Source organism: Erpetoichthys calabaricus, chromosome 18, assembly GCF_900747795.2.
Source record: "Erpetoichthys calabaricus chromosome 18, fErpCal1.3, whole genome shotgun sequence".
Classification (NCBI taxonomy): Eukaryota; Metazoa; Chordata; class Cladistia; order Polypteriformes; family Polypteridae; genus Erpetoichthys; species Erpetoichthys calabaricus.
The window spans coordinates 54,935,690-54,961,461 of NC_041411.2; the positions used below are offsets into that span (position 1 = coordinate 54,935,690).

A 25,772-nucleotide genomic window follows, 5' to 3' on the forward strand; every position below is an offset into this window, starting at 1 on the left:
GAGGCTGTATCTGACTTTGGCTTTCCGTAAGCGCTGCTTAATGTTGTAAAATGCTGCACGTTTAGCAGCTGTTGAGGGTGACAAATCCGGGAAAATACAAATTTGGTTATTTTCAAATATAATCTCATGTTTCTGTCTAAGAAGTAACATTATATGTAGTTTAAATTGTAATTTTTCCAAAAAGCACGACGAGATTCCTAGGTTTAGAGGTACTGATTCTTGTGATCCCAAAATGTTTTAAACTGCTGCTATCTCATTGTCTGATTTAAAGTCCTCTCCAACTATGTTAGAGAATAGTTCAGCTAAGAATTTAACTGGGTTTGGACTTTCATGATTCTCAGGGAGACCTTCAATTCTAATATTATTCCTTCTGCATCCATCTTCCAGTGCAGCAAAGTCTGTCTCAGAGTACTTTGCATTCGGAATTTGCAACTGTTGCTTTTCCGTCAGTGGTAGATGCCAGTTATTCAGCTGTTTCAATATCAGTTGTGAATGTTTGCTTAATGTCTTCCAACTAAGCGCCAAGTGCCTTAAATTTACTCTCAAACTTAGATGCATTTCCCTGTATTTGTTCCTCACTTTTTTCTAGCATACCTTTAAAGGCAGCCTCAAAGCGATTACGTTTTTCTTGGTCTTTGATATCCTGAAGCAGCTATTCATTTGTCTTGTGTATGTCCTTTATTTCTTTGCTTATATCATTTATTTCTTTCTTTAAATCATTCTTCATCTACTTTATGTCTTGAGCGGTGGCCATTGCGGCGATCATTACCTTCAGCTCGGACAGCTCATTTCGGTCTTCCCTGTGCTCTACAGATGAAGTGGCAAGCCCATCCATCCATCCATCCATTATTCAACCTGCTGAATCCGAACACAGGGTCACAGGGGTCTGCTGGAGCCACTCCCAGCCAACACAGGGCACAAGGAAGGAAGCAATCCCAGGCAGGGTGCTAACCCACCACAGGACACACACAAACACACGCTAGGGCCAATTTAGAATCACCAATCCACCTAACATGCATGTCTTTGGACTGTGGGAGGAAACTGGAGCGCCCAGAGGAAACCCACGCAGACACGGTGAGAACATGCAAACTCCACGCAGGGAGGAACTGGCAAGCCCAGTTGAAGTTAATGTAACTGGCTCATGAGGGGTGGTTGACAACATGGAAGGTAAGGCCATTTTCAGTTTCAATGAATCTTCTGGAATCAACAAGCTATCCTGGCCCGATTCGCTTGTACAATCGCTCCCACTTTTGCTCTCAAGTGGAGATGATACAGTAGTGTGAGGTCCCAGGAAATCTGTGCTTTCGCCTATCTGTTCTAGGTCACTTTCTAAAAGGCTGTACCTTGAACTTGGACTTGATGCCTGTGTAGGCTTGGATGAAGCTTTAGCTGTCTTTTCCGTTTTTTTCTGAACCCTATTTCTGCCGGTCATGTTAATAATGTATATGCTTGCATATACTGTAATTGAGCCTCCTCGGGTTGAGTAAATACAGGATACCTCGGGAAATAAAAGAAAGAGAAAAATAACACAGCTGCTAACGAAGTTCCACTTCAAACATTCATCTCCCTTAACTGATGAGACCAACCATACATATATTGTGAAAGGATTGGACAGACATAAAAAGATGTTTGGGGGCAGCTGCCTGTATACAGTAATCCCTCCTCCATCGCGGGGGTTGCGTTCCAGAGCCACCCGCGAAATAAGAAAATCCGCGAAGTAGAAACCGTATGTTTATATGGTTATTTTTATATTGTCATGCTTGGGTCACAGATTTGCGCAGAAACACAGGAGGTTGTAGAGAGACAGGAACGTTATTCAAACACTGCAAACAAACATTTGTCTCTTTTTCAAAAGTTTAAATTGTGCTCCATGACAAGACAGAGATGACAGTTCAGTCTCACCATTAAAAGAATGCAAACATATCTTCCTCTTCAAAGGAGCAAACAATTCAATAGGGCTGTTTGGCTTGTAAGTATGCGAAGCACCGCGGCACAAAGCTGTTGAAGGCGGCAGCTCACACCCCCTCCGTCAGGAGCAGAGAGAGAGAGAGAGAGAGTTAGAGAGTGATAGAGAGAGACAGATAAAAAAATCAATACGTGCCCTTTGAGCTTTTAAGTATGCGAAGCACCGTGCAGCATACTTAAAAGCTGCACACAGAAGGTAGCAACGTGAAGATAATCTTTCAGCATTTTTAGACGAGCGTCCGTATCGTCTAGGTGTGCGAACAGCACCCCTGCTCACACCCCCTACGTCAGGATCACAGATAGTCAGCGCAAGAGAGAGAGAAAGAAAAGTAAGTTGGGTAGCTTCTCAGCTATCTGCCAATAGCGTCCCTTGTATGAAATCAACTGGGCAAACCAACTGAGGAAGCATGTACCAGAAATTAAAAGACCCATTGTCCGCAGAAACCCGCGAAGCAGCGAAAAATCCGCGATATATATTTAAATATGCTTACATATAAAATCCGTGATGGAGTGAAGCCGCGAAAGGCGAAGCGCGATATAGCGAGGGATTACTGTACTTGAATTAGGCTGCCAAAGATGAAGGTTTGGTTCCTTGAACAATAGGTCTCAACAGACTTTAAACAAACAATAGAACAAAATGACAGGCAAACATGGTGGTTTTAAAGCTGGACAGAGGAAGTGATGTCATTGGGGCCGGAACTGGAAATGTTGTCATCGGGCCCAGAACCAGAAGTGTCATCATTGAGCTTGGAACTGGAAGTGACGTACCCGAATCCAGGTGAACTTGTTTGGTCTGCTGATGAAAAAGAGGAAGGATCAGTACACTCTTCCATCCCCTGGTCTGGCACGGAATTATCCCTTTGTAAGCCCTTCAGCTGCCTCCCATGCCACACGTGTGTGACACGGCCTCCCCTCAGCCCAGACCCATTGAGTCGGGCATTCCTGACCGAGAAGTCGTGAATCTGAGAAAGAGCAGCGGCATTGGGGTGACAAGAGCCCTGTCGGTGAATGATCAAAAACTTGTACAGCTACAGATCTAAAAACTACCTCGTGACTCGAGGGTCTGATCCCTTGGGTAAAACCATCCACTGTAAAAGTGCATGGTCAGTAACCAAGGTGAACTTATGACCCAGGAGGTAATACTGTGTTGTGTAATTGCCCATTTGATGGTTAAGGCTTCCTGTTCCATCGACGCATATCTGGTTTCCCGGTCCAGCAATTACCAGCACAGGAAAATGATGGGGTGTTTGACACCATCGACGCTCAAGTTCAGCACAGCTCCCAGGCCTGTGTCCGAAACATCCGTCTAGAGTATAAAAGGCAAAGAAAAGTTAGGAGCCTTCAAAATAGGTGCAAACGTAAGGGCCTGTTTTAAGTCACAAAATGCAGCATCTTATACCACATTGTTCGAGGCCTTCTTCTTTGTGAGATTAGTCAAGGGCGCCACTCTCTCAGAAAACTGGGGCAAGAACCGGCAGTAGTACCCTGCTAAGCCAAGAAAGGCTTGGATGTGCCTCTTGGTCTTCAGACGGGGCGACTACAAAATCGTTACTACTTTGGTACACTGTGGCCTCACAGTACCCTGGCCCACTAGGTAGCCCAAATATTTGGCGTTGTTCATTCCAAAGAAACATTTCTTTGGATTGATATGAACAGTGGCTTCTCCTGGCACCCGCAATGCCGCTTTGACCTGCTGTAGGAGTTCCTTCCATGTGCTGGAATAAATTACATCATCTAGGTAGGCAGCACTGTAAGAGTTATGAGGACGAAGCACTTTGTCCAGCAGACGCTGGAAGACTGCAGGTGCCCCATGTAACCCAAATGGAAGGACACAATACTGCCAGTGACCACTAGGGGTGCTAAACATAGTCTTAGCCTTCGTTGAGTCCATTAAAAGGAACCTGTATCATGTCAAGAGTGGTCAGAAATTCAACCTGTCCCAGTCGCTTGAGAAGGTTGTCCACTCGTGTTATTGGGTAGGCATCAAACTGGGAAACTTGATTAAGCCACCAGAAGTCACTGCAAAACCTACGTTTGTCAGGCATAGAGACCAAGACAATAGGACTGGACCAAGGACTATGACTCTCTTGTACCACACCTAGCTCCAGCATTCACATTTGTCTCTTTTTCAAATGCTTAAATGTGCTCCTTGACAAGACAGAGATGACAGTTCTGTATCACAATTAAAAGAATGCAAACATATCTTCCTCTTCAAAGGAGTCAGGAGCAGAGAATGTCAGAGAGAGAGAGAGAGAAAAGCAAACAATCAAAAACCGATAGGTGCTGTTCAGGCTTTTAAGTATGCAAAGTACTGCGCGGGAAGCATATCGAGCGATAAAGCAGCTGCAAGTAAGCCCAGCAAGCAAGGGAGCAATGTGAAGGTAGTCTTTCAGCGTTTTATAGAGGAGTGTCCGAATCCTGTACTTAATTTAAACTTACGTTTTACACCGTGCTTTGTTTCCCTTATGAAGATGCTTTTATGGTTCACTCGCTCGCTTCTTATTGTTTTGCTCCCTTCTCAATTGTTTAATGAATTTTTTGTTCTTCGCTGTTTGCGGCGCCAGAGTTGAAGCCCCTAACGTTGCGGTCAGCAAGTCGGCTAACATCCGCCATGTGCCGTCTTTCAGTTGCGAGAAGCAGATCATAGAATGGTTTTAATAGTTTACTTTCAAATAATGCAAAGAGTATGCGACACGTGTTTCTCCCTAATTCTGGACTCATCAGGCGTACACACTCACTGCATCCGCTCTCGGGAATCGAATCTCGAACGTCAGCGCCAGAGGTGAAGCCCCTAACGTTGCGCTACGGCGTGTGGTTCGTTTATACCTCGTGTCTTCTCATTAAACTTTTATCTCGCGAATATGTTAGTGCAATCCGCAGCGGGAGCGTTTCTATAAACTTAATTTAAACTTACGTTTTACACCGTGCTTTTTTCCCTTATGAAGATGCTTGAATGCTTCACTCGCTCGCTTCTTATTGTTTCGCTCCCTTCTCAATTGTTTAATGAATTTTTTGTTCTTCGCTGTTTGCGGCTCCTCCTTCATTTCTCCCTACTGCGTTCACAGTCTTTTCACGTGATTATGTGGGAGGCGTGATGACGTGACACTCAACTTCTCCTCCCACGGCCATCGAGCTGCCGTCCATTACAGTATATTGTGAAAAAAGAGGTTCCAGTTATGACCATTATGCGTTGAATTTCGAAATGAAACCTGCCTAACTTTTGTAAGTAAGCTGTAAGGAATCAGCCTGCCAAATTTCAGCCTTCCACCTACACGGGAAGTTGCAGAATTAGTGATGAGTCAGTCAGTCAGTGAGTCAGTGAGGGCTTTGCCTTTTATTAATTAGTATAGATAAAAAAACTGAGAAATCACATGTACATAAATATTCACAGCCTTTGCTCAATACTTTGTCGATGCACCTTTGGCAGCATTTACAGCCTCAAGTCTTTTTGAATATGATGCCACAAGCTTGGCACACCTATCCTTGGCCAGTTTCGCCCATTCCTCTTTGCAGCACCTCTCAAGCTCCATCAGGTTGGATGGGAAGCATCGTTTGCACAGCCATTTTAAGATCTCTCCAGAGATGTTCAATCGGATTCAAGTCTCTGCTCTGGCTGGGCCACTCAAGGACATTCACAGAGTTGTCCTGAAGCCACTCCTTTGATATCTTGGCTGTGTGCTTAGGGTCCTTGTCCTGCTGAAAGATGAACCGTCGCTCCAGTCTGAGGTCAAGAGCGCTCTGGAGCAGGTTTTCATCCAGTATGTCTCTGTACATTGCTGCAGTCATCTTTCCCTTTATCCTGACTAGTCTCCCAGTCCCTGCCGCTGAAAAACATCCCCACAGCATGATGCTGCCACCACCATGCTTCACTGTAGGGATGGTATTGGCCTGGTGATGAGCGGTGCCTGGTTTCCTGCAAACGTGACGCCTGGCATTCACACCAAAGAGTTCAATCTTTGTCTCATCAGACCAGAGAATTTTCTTTCTCATGGTATGAGAGTCCTTCAGGTGCCTTTTGGCAAACTCCAGGTGGGCTGCCATGTGCCTTTTACTAAGGAGTGGCTTCCGTCTGGCCACTCTACCATACAGGCCTGATTGGTGGATTGCTGCAGAGATGGTTGTCCTTCTGGAAGGTTCTCCACTCTCCACAGAGGACCTCTGGAGCTCTGACAGAGTGGCCATTGGGTTCTTGGTCACCTCCCTGACTAAGGCCCTTCTCCCCCGATCGCTCAGTTTAGATGGCCGGCCAGCTCTAGGAAGAGTCCTGGTGGTTTCGAACTTCCTCCACTTACGGAGGATGGAGGCCACTGTGCTCATTGGGACCTTCAAAGCAGCAGACAATTTTCTGTAACCTTCCCCAGATTTGTGCCTCGAGACAATCCTGTCTCGGAGGTCTACAGACAATTCCTTTGACTTCATGCTTGGTTTGTGCTCTGACATGAACTGTCAACTGTGGGACCTTATATAGACAGGTGTGTGCCTTTCCAAATCATGTCCAATCAATTGAATTTACCACAGGTGGACTCCAATTAAGCTGCAGAAACATCTCAAGGATGATCAGGGGAAACAGGATGCACCTGAGCTCAATTTTGAGCTTCATGGCAAAGGCTGTGAATACTTATGTACATGTGCTTTACCATTTTTTTTATTTTTAATAAATTTGCAGAAATCTCAAACTTTTTTCACGTTGTCATTATGGGGTGTTGTGTGTAGAATTCTGAGGAAAAAAATGAATTTAATCCATTTTGGAATAAGGCTGTAACAAAGGGATAATTCCGTGCCAGACCAGGGGATGGAAGACTGTACTGATCCTCTCATCCACCTTATCAATACATCCTTTAAGTGCAGGCAAATTTTCAGAATCACCTGGGAATTACTGCAAAAAACATGACCAGGTGTTACATTTATAGTGTGAGGTGTACAGAATACAGAGAAAACTATGTACAGAGATCTGTACATAGACAACATCTTTGCTTCCTACTAAAAATTACATTCCAAATGTAACTTTCCAGCAACACATTTCTTTCAATACCTTCAAATTAGAAACTTTGCTAAACAGAACCTGCCCAATTTTCCTCACCTCCCTCTATGCTGGAAAAAATATTGCTCAGTCTCGAGGACTCAGACAGCATTTCTGCAATATATAAAACCATTTTACAGTCCCTCCCTTTCAAAGATCCAAGAGGACAGTGGGAAAAGGATTTCTCACTCAATATCTTAGAAAACGAGAGGGAGGAAGCAATGCACAGAATTCACCCGAGCTCCATAAGTACAAAGCATACAATTATTCAACTCAAAATTATATATCGAGCACACCTGTCTCGTTTAAAATTGTCTGAAATGTTTCCAGGGTAAGATCCAACCTGTGAACGCTGCAATCAAGTTATAGCTTCACTGGGTCACATGTTTTGGGCCTGTACCAAATTAACATCATTCTGGACCAAAATCTTTAAATGCCTATCAGACAGCCTTGGTGTCACAATCCTTCCTAACCCATTAACAGCTGTGTTTGGTGTACTCCCAGATGGGCTTAAAGTGGAGGACAAACAAACTAATTGCCTTTAATACACTATTGGCACATAGACTTACCTTGCTCAACTAGAAGAATCCTAACTCTCCTCTTTTAACTCAGTGGGTAATTGATGTTAAATGCTATTTGAAATTGGAAAAAAATCAAATTCTCACTTAGAGGATCTGTGCAGAACTTTTTCAAAACCTGGCAGGATCAAATCAATAACATGGGCGGAGTGGTGGCTCTGAGGCTAAGGATCTTTGTTGGTATCCACAAGGTCACCGGTTCAAATCTCCATCACTGCCAAAAAGAGATCCTACTCTGCTGGGCCCTTCAGCAAGACCCTTAACCTGTAATTGCTCCAGGGGCGCTGTACAATGGCTGACCCTGCGTTCTGACCCCAAGGGGTATGCGAAAACTAACAAATTCCTAATACAAGAAATTGTATAAGGCGAAATAAAGAAAAAAAAAAAGCACTGAGGAAGCTGATTCTCTCCCCTTTTCTTTTTCTTCTCCATTTATCTTTATTCACTTATTAATTCATCTATTTACTTATTTTTAACTAGCTTTAAGTTTTACTGTGCTGGGGGCTGATTTCTTTTTAAACTTATTTTTGTAAAAATTGATCTATTTGTATGGAATGTTGTGTGATTTCAATAAAATCAAAAAAAAAAAAAAAAAGAATAAAGAGACTGTTCCGTGTGGTGCTCCAGTGTTGCACACATCAGTATCAGAAACAAAGTCTTTGAGTCTTGCACACTGCAGTCTGCCTGATAGATAGTCCATTATCAAGGGCACCATAGAGGAATCAAAAAATAAAATCAGTTTCATGTGCTATTGTTACTTGTTGGATGTATAGCTGTTTGCACTTCAAATTTCTTACACCTAACATTTTTTAGAAGTACACACCAATGGAGATTCTGCGTTGGAATCTCATGTTAAAATTTTTGGCTGCATCCAAACATGACAGATGGTGAATCATAGTGTTACTTTGCCAAAAATTTACAGTGTCAGTGCTTGAATTGGTCAGTTGTATCGTTACTCCATACTGGTACATCTCTAAGGAACAGCACTACCTTTGTACATAGATAAATAAACAGCATTATTATTATTGAATAGACAAAGAATATCTTTATTAGTTAATTGAAATACACATCTAAAGTCATACCTTTCATATATGGTAATATTCAGTCATCCAACTCTACCTATGCCTGACCCTGACACATCCAATATACTGCAGTAAAGCGTATTTACTTCAGCACACACAACTGCAGGTATTTTACTGTTCTGCCGTAAGGAGAAGCTATCAAACGAGTAAACTCCATGAGGACTGATTTAGACCATCTATGTTAGGTAGAATGCCCAGTGGGGGCTGGGCAGTCTTTTGGCCTTGGAACACCAGCAGATTTTGTTTCTTTTTTTCTCCAGCTTAACTGGAGATTTTTTTTTGCCTTTCCTATCATCTTGGCTGTCTGACCGTACCTTTTTCCTTGTTATATACTGTATAATATTATTGCCTAATCTTGTTTGTTTATGTTTTACATAATAATTTTCCTTTTATATTTCATCGTGTAAAGCATTTTGAGTTGCATTGCTTGTATGAAAATGTGCTATATAAATAAATGTTGTAGTTGTTTTTGTAAAGGAAAACAATATTAAAAATATATAAGACAACGTAATTGATCTTAAGGTAAAATTTTAAATAATTCATAGCTAAATTCGCACAGAATATTTCTGTGTTTTAAGACAGACAAGTTTGCATACTCATTAAAGCTTTCAAAGGGAACTTGATTACATCTTGCCTGAAGAAGGGGCCTGAGTTGCCTTGAAAGCTTGCATACTGTAATCTTTTTAGTTAGCCAATAAAAGGTGTCATTTTGCTTGGCTTTTCTCTACATTCACAATGGCTAACACGGTACAATATCCTAGTACTAAGGGAACTTTTGAAATTTCAAAATATATAAAGCTTGCTGTATTTAAAATATCTCAATGAAAACAACCATCTCAGCAACTTCCCTTGAAGAATAAACATGCCAAATTCCAACAAAACTGGTCCACTGGGAATTGTGTTTTTCATGCAGACAGGCAGACTGACATGGCTATCGCATCAGGTGCTTTTTTTATTATATGCAATTCACTTAAAAAGGTTAAAGATAATGTTGATGCCGCTGCTGATGTATGACATAAGAAGAAATGATACAATACAATTCAATTTATTTTTGTATAGCCCAAAATCACACAAGAAATGCCGCAATGGGCTTTAACAGGCCCTGCCTCTTGACAGCCCCCCAGCCTTGACTACAAGAAAAGACTCCCAAAAAAAAAACCCTTGTGCTGAAAAAATGGAAGAAACCTTGGGAAAGGCAGTTCAAAAAGAGACCCCTTTCCAGGTAGGTTGGGCGTGCAGTGGGTGTCAAAAAGAAGGGGGTCAATACAATACAAATACACAGAACAGAACAAATCCTCAATACAGTATACAAAATAAAAAATGTATAAGTATGGAGCAGAATTTAACAGTAGATGATATCCCCTAATATGATTTGGATTTGTTTAGAGTCCTGAAGACATCAGCCATCAAGCTGCCTCCCCCATTTGGCCATTCCACAGCTGAGTCAGCGCTGGGCCAGCCATTCCGATGTAAGGACCCCTCTGCCCCATGATTCCTGCAATCCTCCATCAGGTACTCCACATTTGAGTACCAAGAAGAGAAACAGGATAGGTGAGGGTTAGTAACAAATTCTAACTATCATGTTACTTGTGTTTTAGTGCTAATGACTAACAACAGAGATGTAGTCTGTACAGTTAATCAGCAGCTCTAGTCAGGATATGCTAAACTGAAGTAGTGAGTCTTCAGCCGGGATTTAAAAGCTGAGACCGAAGGGGCATCTCTTATAGTAGCAGGCAGACCATTCTACAGTTTAGGGGCCCTGTAACTAAAAGCTCAACCTCCCACTGTTATTTTATTAATCCTTGAAATCATAAGCAGACCGGCATCTTGAGATCTTAATGTGCGCTCTGGTTTGTAAGTTATGGTAAGTTCAGACAAGTAAGCCGGACCTTGGCCATTTATTGCTTTATATGTTAAAAGGAGGATTTTGAAATCTGCCCTAAACTTAACCAGGAGCCAGTGTAAGGATTTAAGAACTGGAGTGATGTGTTCGTATTTTCTTGTTCTTGTAATAATTCTTGCAGCAGCATTTTGGATTAACTGGAAGCTATATCAAGAACAGTATGAACATCCAGTGAACACAGCATTACAGTAGTTAATCCTACTAGAAATAAATACATGAATTAATTTCTCAGAATCCTGCTTATTTAGAAAATGCCTTAATTTCCCAACATTTTTAAGATGGAAGAAACATGATTTAGACAACTTTGTAATGTGCTCTTTAAATGACATGCTAGGGTCAAAGATAACTCCTAGACTGCAGGCCGATTCAGTAAAATTAATGGTGATTCCAACTGACTTAAATGATGACAAAAGATTGTTGAGATCAGCGTCATTCCCTCCAACAATTAACATCTCAGTTTTATTGGTGTTTAAAGATAGGTAGTTCTCACTCATCCACTCCTTTAATTCACTAACACAACTAATTAATGACAACATCGGAGAAACTTCATTTGATCTAAATGAAAGGTATAAATGGGTGTCATCTGCATACGAGTGAAAATTAACATTATGTTTCCTAATGATAGATCCAAGTAGAAGCATGTAAATTGAAAACAGTAAAGGTCACAGTACTGAGCCCTGCGGAACACCATATTGAACTTCTGTGTATAATGATGGAGTACTGTCAGCACATTTCTGTACATACTGGAATCGATTTGATAAATAAGAACTCAGCATAAAACTACAGAAAGTGGATGAGGAGTATTTCAGAGACCACCTGGCACCATGGGGAAGATGTGTCACATCTTTGAACACTCCTCCAATGTAAAATTTCTTATGTATATTTTAATATTTTTCCTTATCCACAATGACTAATGTACAATTCTTATTGATATGCATTCAATGATTTTTATTTTTTAAGATGTAGGTTTGTAAAAATTAGTGGAAAGAAAACTTCTTAATGTTCCGTCCTTTTTCATGCAATTTCAGAGTTTGTCTTTTTTCAATTCTGTATGAATATGAATTTTTAATTGCTGGTAGTTTTTTTTGTTCTCTCACCTTTATGTAAGCCTAGACCAACACTCCCTAATTTTTCCATTTGTTTTTTTATGAAAGCTTACAGACTCAAAATGAGCCACATAAACAAAATATAACGGAACCTTGAGAACAATAGCAATATCAACCTTTTCACTTAATTCAATTAAACAGAGAACAAAAACTCCCTACAAGCTTGTACAAAATATTTATGGAAGCTTTAATTACACTGAACAAAGTTGTTTTATACATATACACACACAGCATATATACAAAGATTCAAAAGTAATAAACAAGTCTTGATGTGCTTTCTCCTTTCCACAGGAACTGAATCATGAGTGCCCTAATGAAGTTATCACTTTGCCTCTTCTTGCTTTTGGCAAAAATGGTGTGTCAGGATTATGAAGATGAACACACAGCTTACAATGAACATGACACCTGGTCAGATGCAGAAATTCCTTTTGCTCACCTACCAACTTTTTTCGATCCAAGTATCAACATCTTTGAATATGGGGATCACTACATCCAGTATACGAATGAATGTGCCAGTGAGTGTTTCTGTCCTCCCACCTATCCTTATGCAATGTATTGTGACAACAGAAAACTGAAGGTAATTCCGAATGTTCCTCAGCACATACGTCATTTGTATATACAGTTTAATGACATTGAAACTTTGAGTGCAAGTGCATTTGTCAATGCCACATCTCTCAGAGATATTAATCTAAGCAACAATAAAATAAGGTCCTCACAAGTTGACAGAGGGATATTTGCTAAAATGAAAAACCTTGCACATCTTCACCTTGAACACAACTACCTGGTGGATATTCCAGCACCTTTGCCAAGCAGCCTTCAAAGACTTTTTCTTGGCTTTAATCAGATTTCAAAGATATCTGCAGATGCCTTCCAAGACTTAGTCAATGTTACAATGTTGGATCTGTGTGGAAACAAACTCACTGACTTTAAAGGCAAAATACTACCAAAAATGAAAAGCCTAATGCAAATCAATCTGTGTCATAATAAACTGAAAGCCATGCCTGAGCTTCCAGCTTCTGTGATGCAATTATCACTGGAGAACAATTCAATTTCATCCATTCCTGAAGGCTACTTCAAAAAAATACCAAACCTTATGTCTCTCAGACTATCCTACAACAAGTTACAAGATCTACCTTATAATATCTTCAACCTGTCTAGTTTAATGGAACTGAACCTTGGCTACAATCAACTGTCAAAAACGTTCTTTATCCCAAGATCCCTGGAACATCTTTACCTCAATGATAACGAATTTCTTGGTATGTTTGCAAGTCTTATACACAGTTATTAATGCGGGCTAAGGGGTATTGTTTGGGTATATTTTTGAACATCAGCAGATCAGCTGCTTATGCTACATCAATATGATCATCAAGTATGAGTGACATTTTATTGTGTGAAGAACTCCATTGTAGCAAGTTTTTTCGTATGCTGTGTTTTTAATGTTGAAAAAACACTGCAATGCTGAAACTTAAATGTTTACAAATCTTATATCTTAGCGGACTTATTGGAGCTAAGATTCAGCTTGAAGGCATCCATTATCTGTTATTTTCCTTTAACAAGTGGTTGAGAAGTAAGTAAGTAATAGCTTTCCCCATAAACAGTGTATCTCTTCTAATGAATGAGCTGAAGTATTTTCTCAAAGCATGCCCTCTCCTGCTATTTTATACTGCAGAATTCTTTTTATGGTAAAAAAGAGGATATTTCATTGTTTTTGGTAGTCTTCATTTGAGTGCAGCATTTTGGCCGCACAATTTTTCAAATTCTGTTCTGTATAGCCATTTATAAAAGTTTGCCTTAAGGCATGCCCTCTACTTGTTCTCCCCATTAAAGGCATTACATGTTTCACATTTTCTCATTTTGACCTAGAAATCAAACAACATGACTGAAAAATCTAGCAGTGTTTTAGTTTCTTCCTGACATAGCTGTGCTGTTTATTCTAATTATTCACTTTTTGGACAAAGTGTAATATTAACATTTTCTCATTTTCTTTTTCTGCATCCAACATTACATTAAGAATTAAATTTATCTCAATTATTTGTGTTAATTTACCTGGTACAAATTGTGGAAGAATTGAAAATTAAGTCTGTGAAATGGAGTAGAAATATGGAAATATGTAAAGTAATAACCACAGATCTTCTGTCACAATTTACTTAAAACAGGATAAACTAATGTTTAAATATAACAAGCAACTAAATTACCTTAGCAAAAAAGACTCTGGTGTATTTTACTCAGCAATAAAGCATGTACTGCAACATAACATGTGCCTGCTTTGAATATCAGACTGCAGATTTCTCTTTATTTCTTCCAATTAAAACACAACTCTACTCAAATGAACTTGCCAAGATTACACTAGTCAACTAAGATCTAGCTTCTTATGTATACAAGGTAGTCTTGCCAATATTTTTATCAGAAAATAAATGGTCATTATACATAACTGCAGTCTGAAAGGATGCCCTTGGTGTTTTTGTAAATATTCTGAATATTATATTAATGACAACATTGCACCGAAGTATTGAAGAAATATATTTACATTACATATTGCTAGATGACAGAAAATTATTCAAAATTACATGTTTTTTAAGATCTACGACTGTCAAAAATACTGCAGTCATCCATGGCAAAGGAAGGTATCTGTGGCTTAAAGAAATGTTTACTACAAGTGAAAACAAAAATATTTAAATTACAGTGACAAATACTATGCTGGATTTTGGCACAATCTGAAAAGGAGGGCTAATAAAATTAAAAATTAATTTCTGAGAATGTGTAATAAAGTGATTAAAGTACAGACAAAAGAACCAATTTCTCTGTATGTTTTGTTTTACAGATCTGAATATTTCTTTGATGTGCCCATCAGTGGATCATACCAGACCGAACCTACTCACATACATTCGTATTGACCAAAACAAGCTTAGCAAGCCACTTAACAACTTTATTTACTCATGCTTTCCTCGAATTCAGTACATCTACTATGGGGAACAGAGGGTCACTCAACAATTGTTGCCTCATTCCTTTCAACGTTTTTATACCTTTACTCAAATTATTACAGAATCAGAGCAAAGTCCAGGAACACAAGAATATACCGAAACAGACACATGGGATTATTAAAAATTGAACTGAACGTGCAGCACATAAATGAATATATCATCATCCAACTAAAGAAATACTTGCTTAGCAAAGATGCCACAACTTGATAAGTCATTTAAGAAATCTTCAGTCTTCAAATGTCAAATTTAAAATTCTATATTTTTATGAAGTATTAAGCTGTTAGTTTACTACTGCACAAGTTTTTGACAACCTTACAATCTTTACACTTCATTACAATTATACTAGTTTAACAGATGTACAGGTTGAGCACATCCTCAAGGATTCTGGAACAACATTTATGAAGATATCATTTTTAATTTTATGATACAATACCCGTGAATTCTTTATTGACTAACAATGTTTACTATTTCTGTCATTTCCAGCATCTTATAATACATTAGCTATATTGCTGCATCTTGTTGAATAGATTTATTAGCAGGCTTTAAAAAAATTGTGCTTTGGCATCACTGTTAAATAGCTGGACTAAGAATTATAGTCATGAATAGAACCAGTTGAAAAGTATTTTTTTTCATAGCTGCATCTTATTGTGGTCACTGCCGTGATATTATTGTTGCTAACATGTAAAGGGTAAAATAAACTAACTTCTTTTTTGTTGACTTCATTTTTTCTGCTTATAGTCCACCTTACTGCTGAGTAAAAACAAAATTAAAAAATCACATCATGCACAGAGGCATAAAAGGAGAGTCACTTGCTGTGTGCAGGAAGAACAAATTAATAGCTTTTAGCAAATAACTAATCCAGATGGCACTACCATGGGCAATGGAAGAACTATGAAGCATCACTCATTTAGCTGAAGTCACATAGATAACTCATTAATTACAGAATTTGCTGATAACTCACAAAATGACTTCCAATCATTCTGAAATGACACAGTAGCACAGTGGTTAGTGTTGTAGCTTCACCAATCCAGGATCGTTAGAACATTAGAACAATCAAGATGAGAACAGACCATTCAGCCCAACAAAGCTCACCAGTCCAAGCAATTTAATTCCTGCAAAATAACATCAAGTCTATTTTCAAGGTACCTAAAATCATAGTGTTTACCACACTACTTAACAACTTATTCCATGTGACTATAGTTCTCTGGGTGAAGAAAAACTTCCTGATGTTTGTGTGCAATTTACCATTAAGACATTTCCAGCTCCCCCTACCCCCGTGTGCTTGATGAACTCATTTTAAAATAGCAATCCACTGTATTAATTCCCTTTATAATTTTAAACATGTCTCCTGTTAATCTTCTTTGGCTTAAAGTGAAAACGCTCAGGTCTTTTAATCTTTCCTCATAATTCATCCCCGGTAGCTCTGGAATGAGGCTAGTTGCTCTTCTCTGAACTTTTTCTAGTGCTGCTATGTGTTTTTTGTAGCCTAGAGACCAAAACTGTACACAGTACTCCAGATAAGGTCTAACCAGTGTGTTATAAAGATTCAGCATAACCTCTTTGACTTGTCCTCTAAACTTCATTAGCATTATGTAAAACTTAATGGCTTCTGAACACTATCTGGAAGTTGATAGTGACGAGTTCTCTACTATTCCTAAATCCTACTCATAAGGTGTACTTCAATTTTCAGACAGCCCATTGTGTATTTAAACCTAACATTTTTTTCTTGTTAGCTGTAATACTTCATATTTAGTTACATTAAAATTCATCTGACACAAATCTGCCCAAGTCTGAATGCTGTCCATGTCCATCTGTAATGATTCAACGGTTTCTAAATAATTTGTCAGTCCACATAGATTGCTATCATCTGCAAACTTAACCAGTTGTTTATTTATATTTCTATCCAAAACATTTACATAAATTACAAATAACAGGAGCCCAAGCACTGATCACTGAGGGAAACCACTCTAACATCACCCTGTTCTGATAAGGCTCCTCACACTACAACTCTCTACTTCCTCTGTCTGAGACACTTTTTTTAACCATCTAAACACTACACCCTGAACTCCCACTTATTTTAGTTTCATCCCCAACCTATCACGTGGTACCTTACCAAATGATTTCCGAAAGTCAAGAAAATATTGCATCCTTTTGTTGCATCATCATAGAATTTGTGTGTGTTGGTAAAACAAGATTTCCCTCATCTGAACCCATGCTGACTGTTCAGTAAAACTTCTGTTCTTGTCATGTGTTGCTCAATCTTTCCTTAATAATTCCTTCCAATAATTTACTTGTGATTCACGTTAAGTGCCCTGGCTTATAGTTGCTTAGATCTGTCAGATCACCTTTTCTATACAACAAAAAAATATTTGCCAATTTCCAGTGCTTCAGGATTTCCCCAGAGCACAGTGACTTCCTAAAAATATGAGTCATGGGTTTATAAATGTACTCACTAACTTAATTAAGAACTTGAGGATAAATATTACCTGCTTCTGGTGATTTGTTTGATTTCAGCATATTTAATCTAAGCAATACTTCTATCACTACAACTTCGAAATCACTTGGTACCTCCTAAGTAGCCCCTGATACTGTTAAGAAGTTATCAACTTTCCAACATGTGAAGACCATAAAAAAATGAAAGTTTAGAGTATTTGCAATTTCACTGTGTACATGTTTTAATTCCCCTTTTCTACTTCTGATATACCTCACCTTCTCCTTGACTGTTCTGTTACTACTAAAATACTGAAAGAATCTCTAACTGCCTTTTAGCGTCCTTAATATCCTTCTTAATGTTTACCCTCATTCTCTCATACACCTTACAATTCACATTTAAGTTACCAGTTTTATATGCCTTATACAACTGCATTTTCCTTTGCAGCTTCCTTTTCAACTCTTTATTAATCCACTGCAGAGTTTTTTTTTTAATTTCCAACTAACTACTAATTTTGGGATGTACCTATCTGCATTAGATGTAAAACCTTTTTAAACCAGCTCTACTGCTCCTTGAATAACTCCACAATTAAAAGCTTATCTCAGTCCTTCCCACTTAAACTTTGATGCATCCGCTAAAATTTTGCCCTACCAAAGTTAAACTTAACAGTTTTGGTCTTTGCACTTGTGTTCTTCCAAAACACTGAGAACTGCATTATATTATGATCACTTGTTTGTTTCTTTCTGTACATTTCTAAACCTGGCCTCTACTGAACACACTGTCCCAACATTTCCTAGTGTAAACAATTCTTGGCCAACCTACTCATACTCCTCCCCAACACATTGGTGCCCCTTCAGTTCAAATGTAACCCGTCGCAGCAGAACATGTCCCATCTGTTCCAAAAAGAGTCCCAGTGCCCCACAGATCCATACCCTTCCATCCTGCATCAAAATCTCAAACTCAATTAGCCTTCTAATCTCCTCAATCTTACCTGGCAAAACGTGAACTTTAGAGAAGACTACCATGTCAGTTCTACTCCTCAGCCTGGCACCTAACAGCTTAAATTTGGATTGCAGAACTAACAGACTACCTTGTGTATTTCATTTATTCAAACAAAGATAACGACAGCTGGATCCACCCCTGCTCTAGCCAACAGCCTATCAACCTTTCTAAGAAAAGATTCACAGAGGTTGTTCCAACCTGATGCATGTGAACATGTTGGTGCGATCATCTACAAGTGTCCCTTCAAACAGTGAGTTTTCCTTCATAGAATCACCTGAACATTAAATGGCTATAAAGTGAGTGCTTATGCATTGCTTTAGAAAATACTTTTCTGAAATATTCTGCAACAAAATGTATTTTATTTATAAATTTTATTTTACTATTTTATTTTTTTTATTTTAAATTTTATTTCAGTTATCAAAGAAGTGTAATAATTAAACAAGGGAAAGGTTTCATCCATCCATTCACATACATACCATACAAGCACATGTACTACCTAGATATATCATTCTTATTTTTCCCTTCTGTTTTGGTTGTTCATATTTCCTCCATAATCAATTACTGATGTCTTCCAAACAGCATGGTGTCCTCTCAAAGTGACCTCCAAAGTTCTTTTCTATTAGGTCAAATACATTTTTCATACTAATTGCTAGATCTTTTGAGTTAGGTCATTCAACCTTTGTTTTTTTTAATGCCAATTCAGAAATTACATGCGATTCACAGGCTATACTAGATGGTTACACTGTGGAAAACATACCTATAGGCCCTGCTATACATGAAAACTATACCTACAATTTACCAATAATTGCTAAGGTTTTGTAGGGAACACAGCTTGACAGTTTACTAGCTCAGGACCAAGTATAATTCTTAGAAATTTGTCATGTTAGCTTATGGATGATACAAAAAAGCTGTAAAAAATACCGGCTAAGCACAGAAATGTATCACAACAGCCAAACAGAAAACATGTTAATGAGCAACCCAGTTATTAAACACTTTGGTAAATGATTCATCAGAAATAAGTCGATTATTTTGCTTATTAATTTTGTTTCATTAGCTTGCTTGGAAATTAAAATAATTTAAAAATTACAGAACTACTTTCTACCTGGGCTGAGAAGGAAAATGTTGAAATTCACCAGTTTTTACAAGCAAAGCAAGCACTGCACACTATCAGCAGAGAAACAATGATTAGATGATGATGAGCGTTTTGTGGGAACTGAGTTTTATACAACTTATGGAAAAACTAAAATTGCAGTTTTCCCTTCCACAGTATTGTTCATATCTCACATATATGTAGATATGCAAAACTGTAGAAATAGAACAAAAAACTGCACTTCACAATGGGGACCTGTCAATCTATTTATTTTATAAATAAAAATGACTGATATATTGGCCAGGAACCTTTCAGAAACATTGCTCCAGAAAATAACCAGGTTATCCAGTCTCAAAGAAAATGCTATGTAATTTCTGGGATTGTTAACTTGGGAATTTCCGCAGGTTTAATATGTGAAACAGGTTTATCTGCTTATGAAATAAAGTCTAGTGTCCCCATATCTGCTCTTTGTACTGTAACACTAACTTCACATACTCCATGCCCGGAGAATGCAATGGGAAAAAAAAAATAGGAGAAAATTTCTGAGTGCGCATGTCAAACAAAAGTGCAATATGCATGTCTCGGTCATACTAGGTCACTAAAACTAACACTACTAGGCCAGTAAAACTAACACTGTGAAACCTCTGGATAATATTTACAAATGTTAACAAAAGAAACTTGTATGTTCCACAATGCACCTCTTGAGAATATTACTGAATCTTTTAATGCAGTAACATTTTGATTACTAAATTCAAAGCTACTTAAAGCAAACTTTCAGCTACAGATAACTTGATTGGTCAGGGCAGGCCAATGCAGTATGCATGCTTTGACCCAAGCATATCACCTACTAACTCATTAAATCTACTGTTATACATCCTCAGTTGAATGTTACCATGAAATATCTAAATATCTGCTGCAAAAGTAACTCAAAAGAAAGGTCCAAAGACAAAAGACGCAAAAAAAAAAAAATCCAGAAGGGAGAATAAAGGTCAGTTTCAAAATGAAAACCTCACAAGAAAGAAAAAGGTTTTTGCAAGTGCACTATACTCAGGCAAAATCACAAGGAGATGTGTCTATATATTTCATAATAATACTGCTGCATGATTAGTGTTGCACAACAATATATAGACAGGAGTGGCCAGGGAAAAGCTGCATTGAAAAGTAAGGGCAAGAGACTAGGTCTAAATCCTAAGAAATGAAAAGAAAACAAAATGAAATAAAGTTCACGTAGAAATCAACACTTTGATCCATGCTGTGGAAGGACAAGACTATGATATTCAATAGGAGCTTGTGAAGTAATAAATAATGAAACAATATACTAGAGAAAAAGCTTACTTATGAAAAGTTCAGACAGTTGGCTAAAACAAGCTTACCTGAAAGAGCGACATCTGGCAAGGAAAGAATTTGGATCCAGAAAAGAAGCAAGTTTTAGAAAATATTGATTACAAAACAAGTATGAGAAACCTCTTTTTCATACTCTGTAATCTTACAAAAAATGCATTTAATATATACACATAATATATAACATATAATATAAACTGTATTAAGACTTCAGAAAGTATTCCACACTTTCTTTGTAGCGAACTCCCCTATTTGTTGGCATATCTGACAGTTTTTAACATGGTGCCAGACATCCTTACGGATGGTGAGCCACCAGGCTACCTCCAGGATTTGCAACAAGGTTTTGGTCTTCCCCAGGTGCCCACCAAAAGGACTGTCATGGAAGTACTGGAGAAATTCGGAACTTAGCTCTTAGGGAACCACTAGCTGATACTTGTGGCCTCCATGTCTTGACGGGATCACCCGATACAGCACCCCTTGAAGTTCCTCATATTTGATATGCCCAGGTCTACTCCCTGAAACTTCCCTGCACCCCTGACAAACAGAACAAGTTGTTTGAGCTCGAGCAATTACCTGCAAGTCTAGGGCAGTTCAGATACAGAGGGTTTGACCACAGCCACAAGTGCCTCTTGGGACTCTTCAGGAATCCGAGACAATGCATCTGGCACTATATTGCCATGACCCTTCCGGTAGTAAACCTGGAACTTGAATTCTTGGAGCTGAAGCACCCATCTTGTAAGCCTAGAAGAAGTTTTTGAACACTTGAAAGCCCAGGTCAAAGCATTATGATCAGTATAGATGCTGAATACTGTTCCCTCTAAATAGTGCCGCCACTTCTCCACAGCCCAAATTACAGCCAAACATTCCTTTTCACTGGCTGAGTAGTTAAGCTCAGGTCCCCTTAACTTCCTTGAGGCATAAACGATGACACGCTCCCCGCTGTTATCACACTGTGTAAGCACCGCTCCCAGTCCCACATTACTTGCGTCGGTATTTACCCGAAACTGGAGTTGTGGAGGGGCGGCACGGTGGCGCAGTGGTAGCGCTGCTGCCTCGCAGTTAGGAGACCCGGGTTCGCTTCCCGGGTCCACCCTGCGTGGAGTTTGCATGTTCTCCCCGTGTCTGCGTGGGTTTCCTCCGGGCGCTCCGGTTTCCTCCCACAGTCCAAAGACATGCAGGTTAGGTGGATTGGTGATAATAAATTGGCCCTAGTGTGTGCTTGGTGTGTGGGTGTGTTTGTGTGTGTCCTGCGGTGGGTTGGCACCCTGCCCGGGATTGGTTCCCTGCCTTGTGCCCTGTGTTGGCTGGGATTGGCTCCAGCAGACCCCCGTGACCCTGTGTTCGGATTCAGCGGGTTGGAAAATGGATGGATGGATGGAGTTGTGGATCCGGCTGTGCCAAGATGGGCGGCTCCTGCAAAGGGCTCCCTTCTTGGTGAGATGATGCAAAGGGGCTGCCATGTCTGGTATAAATTTATGATACCAACCTATCATCCCCAAAAATCTCTGCAGGCTTTTCATGTTGGTAGGAGTTGGATAGTCCCGTATGGCGATGGTTTTTTAGGGATCCACTTCCACCCCTCTTGCCAAGACAACATGGCCCAGGAAGGTCAATTGAGATTGCATCAGGTGACATTTCTTTAGGTGCAATGTCAGGTTGGCCTGATGGAGACGACGGAAGACAGTTTCTAAATCCTGAAGATGTTGATCTAGGATTGGAGAGAAAACAATGACGTCGTCTATATAGACGAAACAAATCTTTCGGCATAGTCCTTTTAGTACTTGCTCCATTAGTCTCTGAAATGTAGCTCCGGCATTGACCAACCCAAAGGGCATAACCCGAAACTGGTATAAACCATCAGGGGTTACCACAGCAGTCTTTTGTACACTGTTTTCACCCATCCGTACCTGCCAATATCCGGAGCGTAGGTCCAAAGTGGAAAACACTGTCGTCCCATGGAGAGATTCAAGAATGTCGTGAATTATGGGCATCGGGTATGCATCCACTCGGGTTTCTGCATTTAGAGTACGATAGTCCACACAGAACCGATGCGTCCCATCCCCTTTCCGAACTAACACCACTGGTGAAGTCCATGGAGAAGAGAACGGCTCAATTATGCCCGCTTGCAACATCTTAGTCAGCTCTTCCCTAATGATTTTGATCTTTTGGGGAGAGGCTCTATATGCCCAATGTTTAATGGGCATCTCATCTGTTGTATAAATATTATGGGTTACAGCCTGGGTTGTCCCCAATTGGTCTGTCCATACCGATGGCCATCTGCATAATAATGGTTGTACCGCTTCTGGTTGGCAACTTATATGTGGTTCCACGTCCTTGTCCATGACCTCTGCCACTGCTAAATAAAACTGGGAGATTGGTTGACCCAGCTCTTCCGATCCTTTTCTTTCAAACTGAAACACCCCACCCCCAGGCAAGGTATACTCTCCTCTATAAGGGCAAATAGACATCTGTGCAGCCCCTATGGAATCCAGTCCCAACAGTAAAGGCATGGCCAGATGGGCATCATCCAATATGAAGGTGTCTGTCCTCCATACCGTCTGCTGCAGTTGGTATTTGACTTGGACCTTCCCTAGAGTGACACCTCTTCTGCCATCTGCCAATATAAACCTGACCGACATGAACCCTGTCAGTTCGTCATCTGATGTCTTAATCTGTTGCCACATACTGAGACGCATGAGGGTAAAAGTACTTCCTGTATTCACTATGGCTTCTCCCCATAAGTCTCTCAGCTTGACTGGAACTACTAGAAGGGAAGGTTGGCCAAACACAGTTGCTAGCCGGCCTTCTACTGGTTCTTTCTTCTTTTGGTATTTACTATCTGTGCTGGTTGGTTCACCCGGCTTTGTTTTAGACGGCCTAAACCCTCTTTTATCAGCCCAGTCTCATTCCACCATTGATCCAAGTTTGACGAGATCATCCACAGTTCGAACCATGCCCCTGAGTGTCCCAGCCAGTCTCGAGTTGCATGCTCCCAATAAGCGACACAAGATTTCTTCATCAGTTATGTCTGGTTTCCACTTCAGACATAAAGCCTGAAACTCGTATGCAAAGTCCCGAATGGCCTGCCCTGGCTGCTGCTCCATTTCCCGTAATCTCCGTTCCAATTCTTCATAGTAATCAGAGGGGAGAAAGGCATCCAAAAAGGCTTTCTTGAATGAAGCCCAATCAATAGTCCACTTAGCAGCCTGCCACCAACAACCAACTGCTCCTTGTAGAGAGGCATTCAAAACCCCCATAAGTTCACTGGGTGTCAGGGAGTGCATTTTACAAATCGTAAAATGTCATCGGTGGTATATGCTTCCCCGATCTTGGGAAAGTCCATGCGCAACGCTGCTGATGAAACAGGCAACACTGCTGGTCTCAAAAGGGACTGTCCCAATGGTGTTGAATGGCTAAATGGATGCCACCCTCCTTGGATACTCTGACGAACCACTTCCTGCAACTCTGACTGACACTTCTTATCTCTCCATTCAAAACAGGTCACAGTTTCTTTAAGAATATCCTCCACCCGTGAGTCCATAGACTCTTCAAGATGAGAAATAGTTGCATTCATATACTCTGTAAGAGATTTCTCTCGTGCCATCAGGGTGTCCACCATCCGATCCAACCTTTCTTCAATTCTCTGGACCCTATCGAATAGCTTTGTCACCAGAGATGGAAGGCTGTTGTCTGATCTGTTGGGTCCTTGCCAAACGGTACACGGGTGTGACATAATGGTTAACTGACTTAAAAAGGCAAGGGGGCGCGTATGAAAAAAAAACACAAACAAAGAGAGAAGAAGATGGGAAGGCGTACAACAAGGAGCTGCAAGCAGTAAAGCAATCAAGTAAGACTCTGGAATAAGGACTGTTGGATGCACGGATAAGATTTCCTCTCAACCTAAAAGGACATTCGGAGTTCATGTCTTGTCTTGGCTGTTATGGAGCGGGCGTCGGCCATGGACAAACGCTAGCGCGGAGACTCCCGGGTGTGACGGATTTTCATCCCTCCTCAAAAGAACTGACACTAAGCCAGTGAGATCGCTTCTTGTTATCCATAAGTTCAATAAAAGTCTCAGTCCTTGGAGAAGGACAAGCAAAATGTGATTGCATTCACTACACTTTTGGCACGCAGACTTATTTTGTTAAATTGGAAGAATCCTAATTCTCCTCTTATAAGTCAGTGGGAAACCGATGTTTTATATTACTTGAAATTGGAAAAAATCAAATTTTCAGTTAGAGGATCTGTACAACATTTTTTCAAAACATGGCAGGATTTAATCAATATTATTTTAGAATAAGAGAAATAACTATTATCGCATTTAACTCCCTTCTCCATCTCTTATTTACATAGATATTTACTTCTCCCTTTCTTTTGTTTAATGTTGCCTTATTAAAAAGCCTAAAGCAATTTTCCTTTAGCTAAGCTCTCCTTCTCAGGGGTGGGGTTTGATTAGTCTTCAAATTTGTTGGGTTATAAATTGATCTGTTTGTATGGAATGATTACAATGAAAATTAATAAAATAAAAATATTAAAAAAAAATAAATAAATAAAAGTCTCAGCGGCAATACCTCAGGATTGGTCGTTTGAGTTACTGCAGTTTTCCCTGGCCGAGGGAAGATAAACTTTTAAACAAAGTTAATATAAAAGGGACTGGGGTACATTGCGGGGATTGTATGGATGCATCCGCTTGTTATTTATATATAAGTGTAATATAGATTTAAGTATTGGTGAAGATATGTGGGTTGTTTAAAAATAGGATGTTTCTTTTTTCAGTTTTTTCTTTCTGGCTTTCTTTGCTGCTGCACCGAATTCTGGGTAATATATTAGAGTGTTCAAGGGGTTTGTATAGGTATAGTGTTTATAGGAACTGTTTAAAGGGGTTTATTGTTGTTTGTGATATAATATATATTGTTTTTGTGTTTGATGAAAAGATTGATTGGGTGATTATTCCACTAGCATAAATTCACAAAAGTACATTTCATCTGGGAACTCCAAATTGAGGCTTAGGTTCTGTCGGTTGCCGTTCCTAATAGAATTATTTTTTTCCTAAGAGTAGGAGATATTTTGTGTGTGTAGGGCTCCTCATCCAACAAAAAGGGGAGTTTGCTACATGTTATGTTGCAGCCTTATGTTAAATTCACTTTTTTACTCATTAACCAACACTCAATACTCCAGAATGACGGAGTGAAAAACAAGCTTTTAGAATTTGTTGCAAATTTATTAAAAATAAATAAACCAAAATATCACATTGAAACGAGTAAACAGACCAT

General features: G+C 39.6%; 2 protein-coding genes across 2 annotated transcripts in view; one reads left to right on the forward strand and one right to left on the reverse strand.

Moving 5' to 3' along the window:
- Positions 1-25,772, reverse strand: part of cenpp (centromere protein P) — a 410,887-nt gene that overhangs the window by 152,469 nt on the left and 232,646 nt on the right. The gene's annotated exons all lie outside the window — the stretch shown is intronic.
- On the forward strand, positions 11,923-15,352 carry omd (osteomodulin). Its single transcript, XM_028824282.2, has 2 exons — positions 11,923-12,910; positions 14,476-15,352. The coding sequence occupies exons 1-2, from the start codon at positions 11,956-11,958 to the stop codon at positions 14,754-14,756; spliced, it is 1,236 nt and encodes a 411-aa protein (XP_028680115.1). The 5' UTR covers positions 11,923-11,955; the 3' UTR covers positions 14,757-15,352.

Bases quoted from the DNA above. Each gene is read 5' to 3' on its own strand.
- omd (XM_028824282.2), top strand. From the start codon at position 11,956: ATGAGTGCCCTAATGAAGTTATCACTTTGCCTCTTCTTGCTTTTGGCA. The intron at 12,911-14,475 runs GTATGTTTGCAA...TTTGTTTTACAG, and splicing joins CAATGATAACGAATTTCTTG to ATCTGAATATTTCTTTGATG.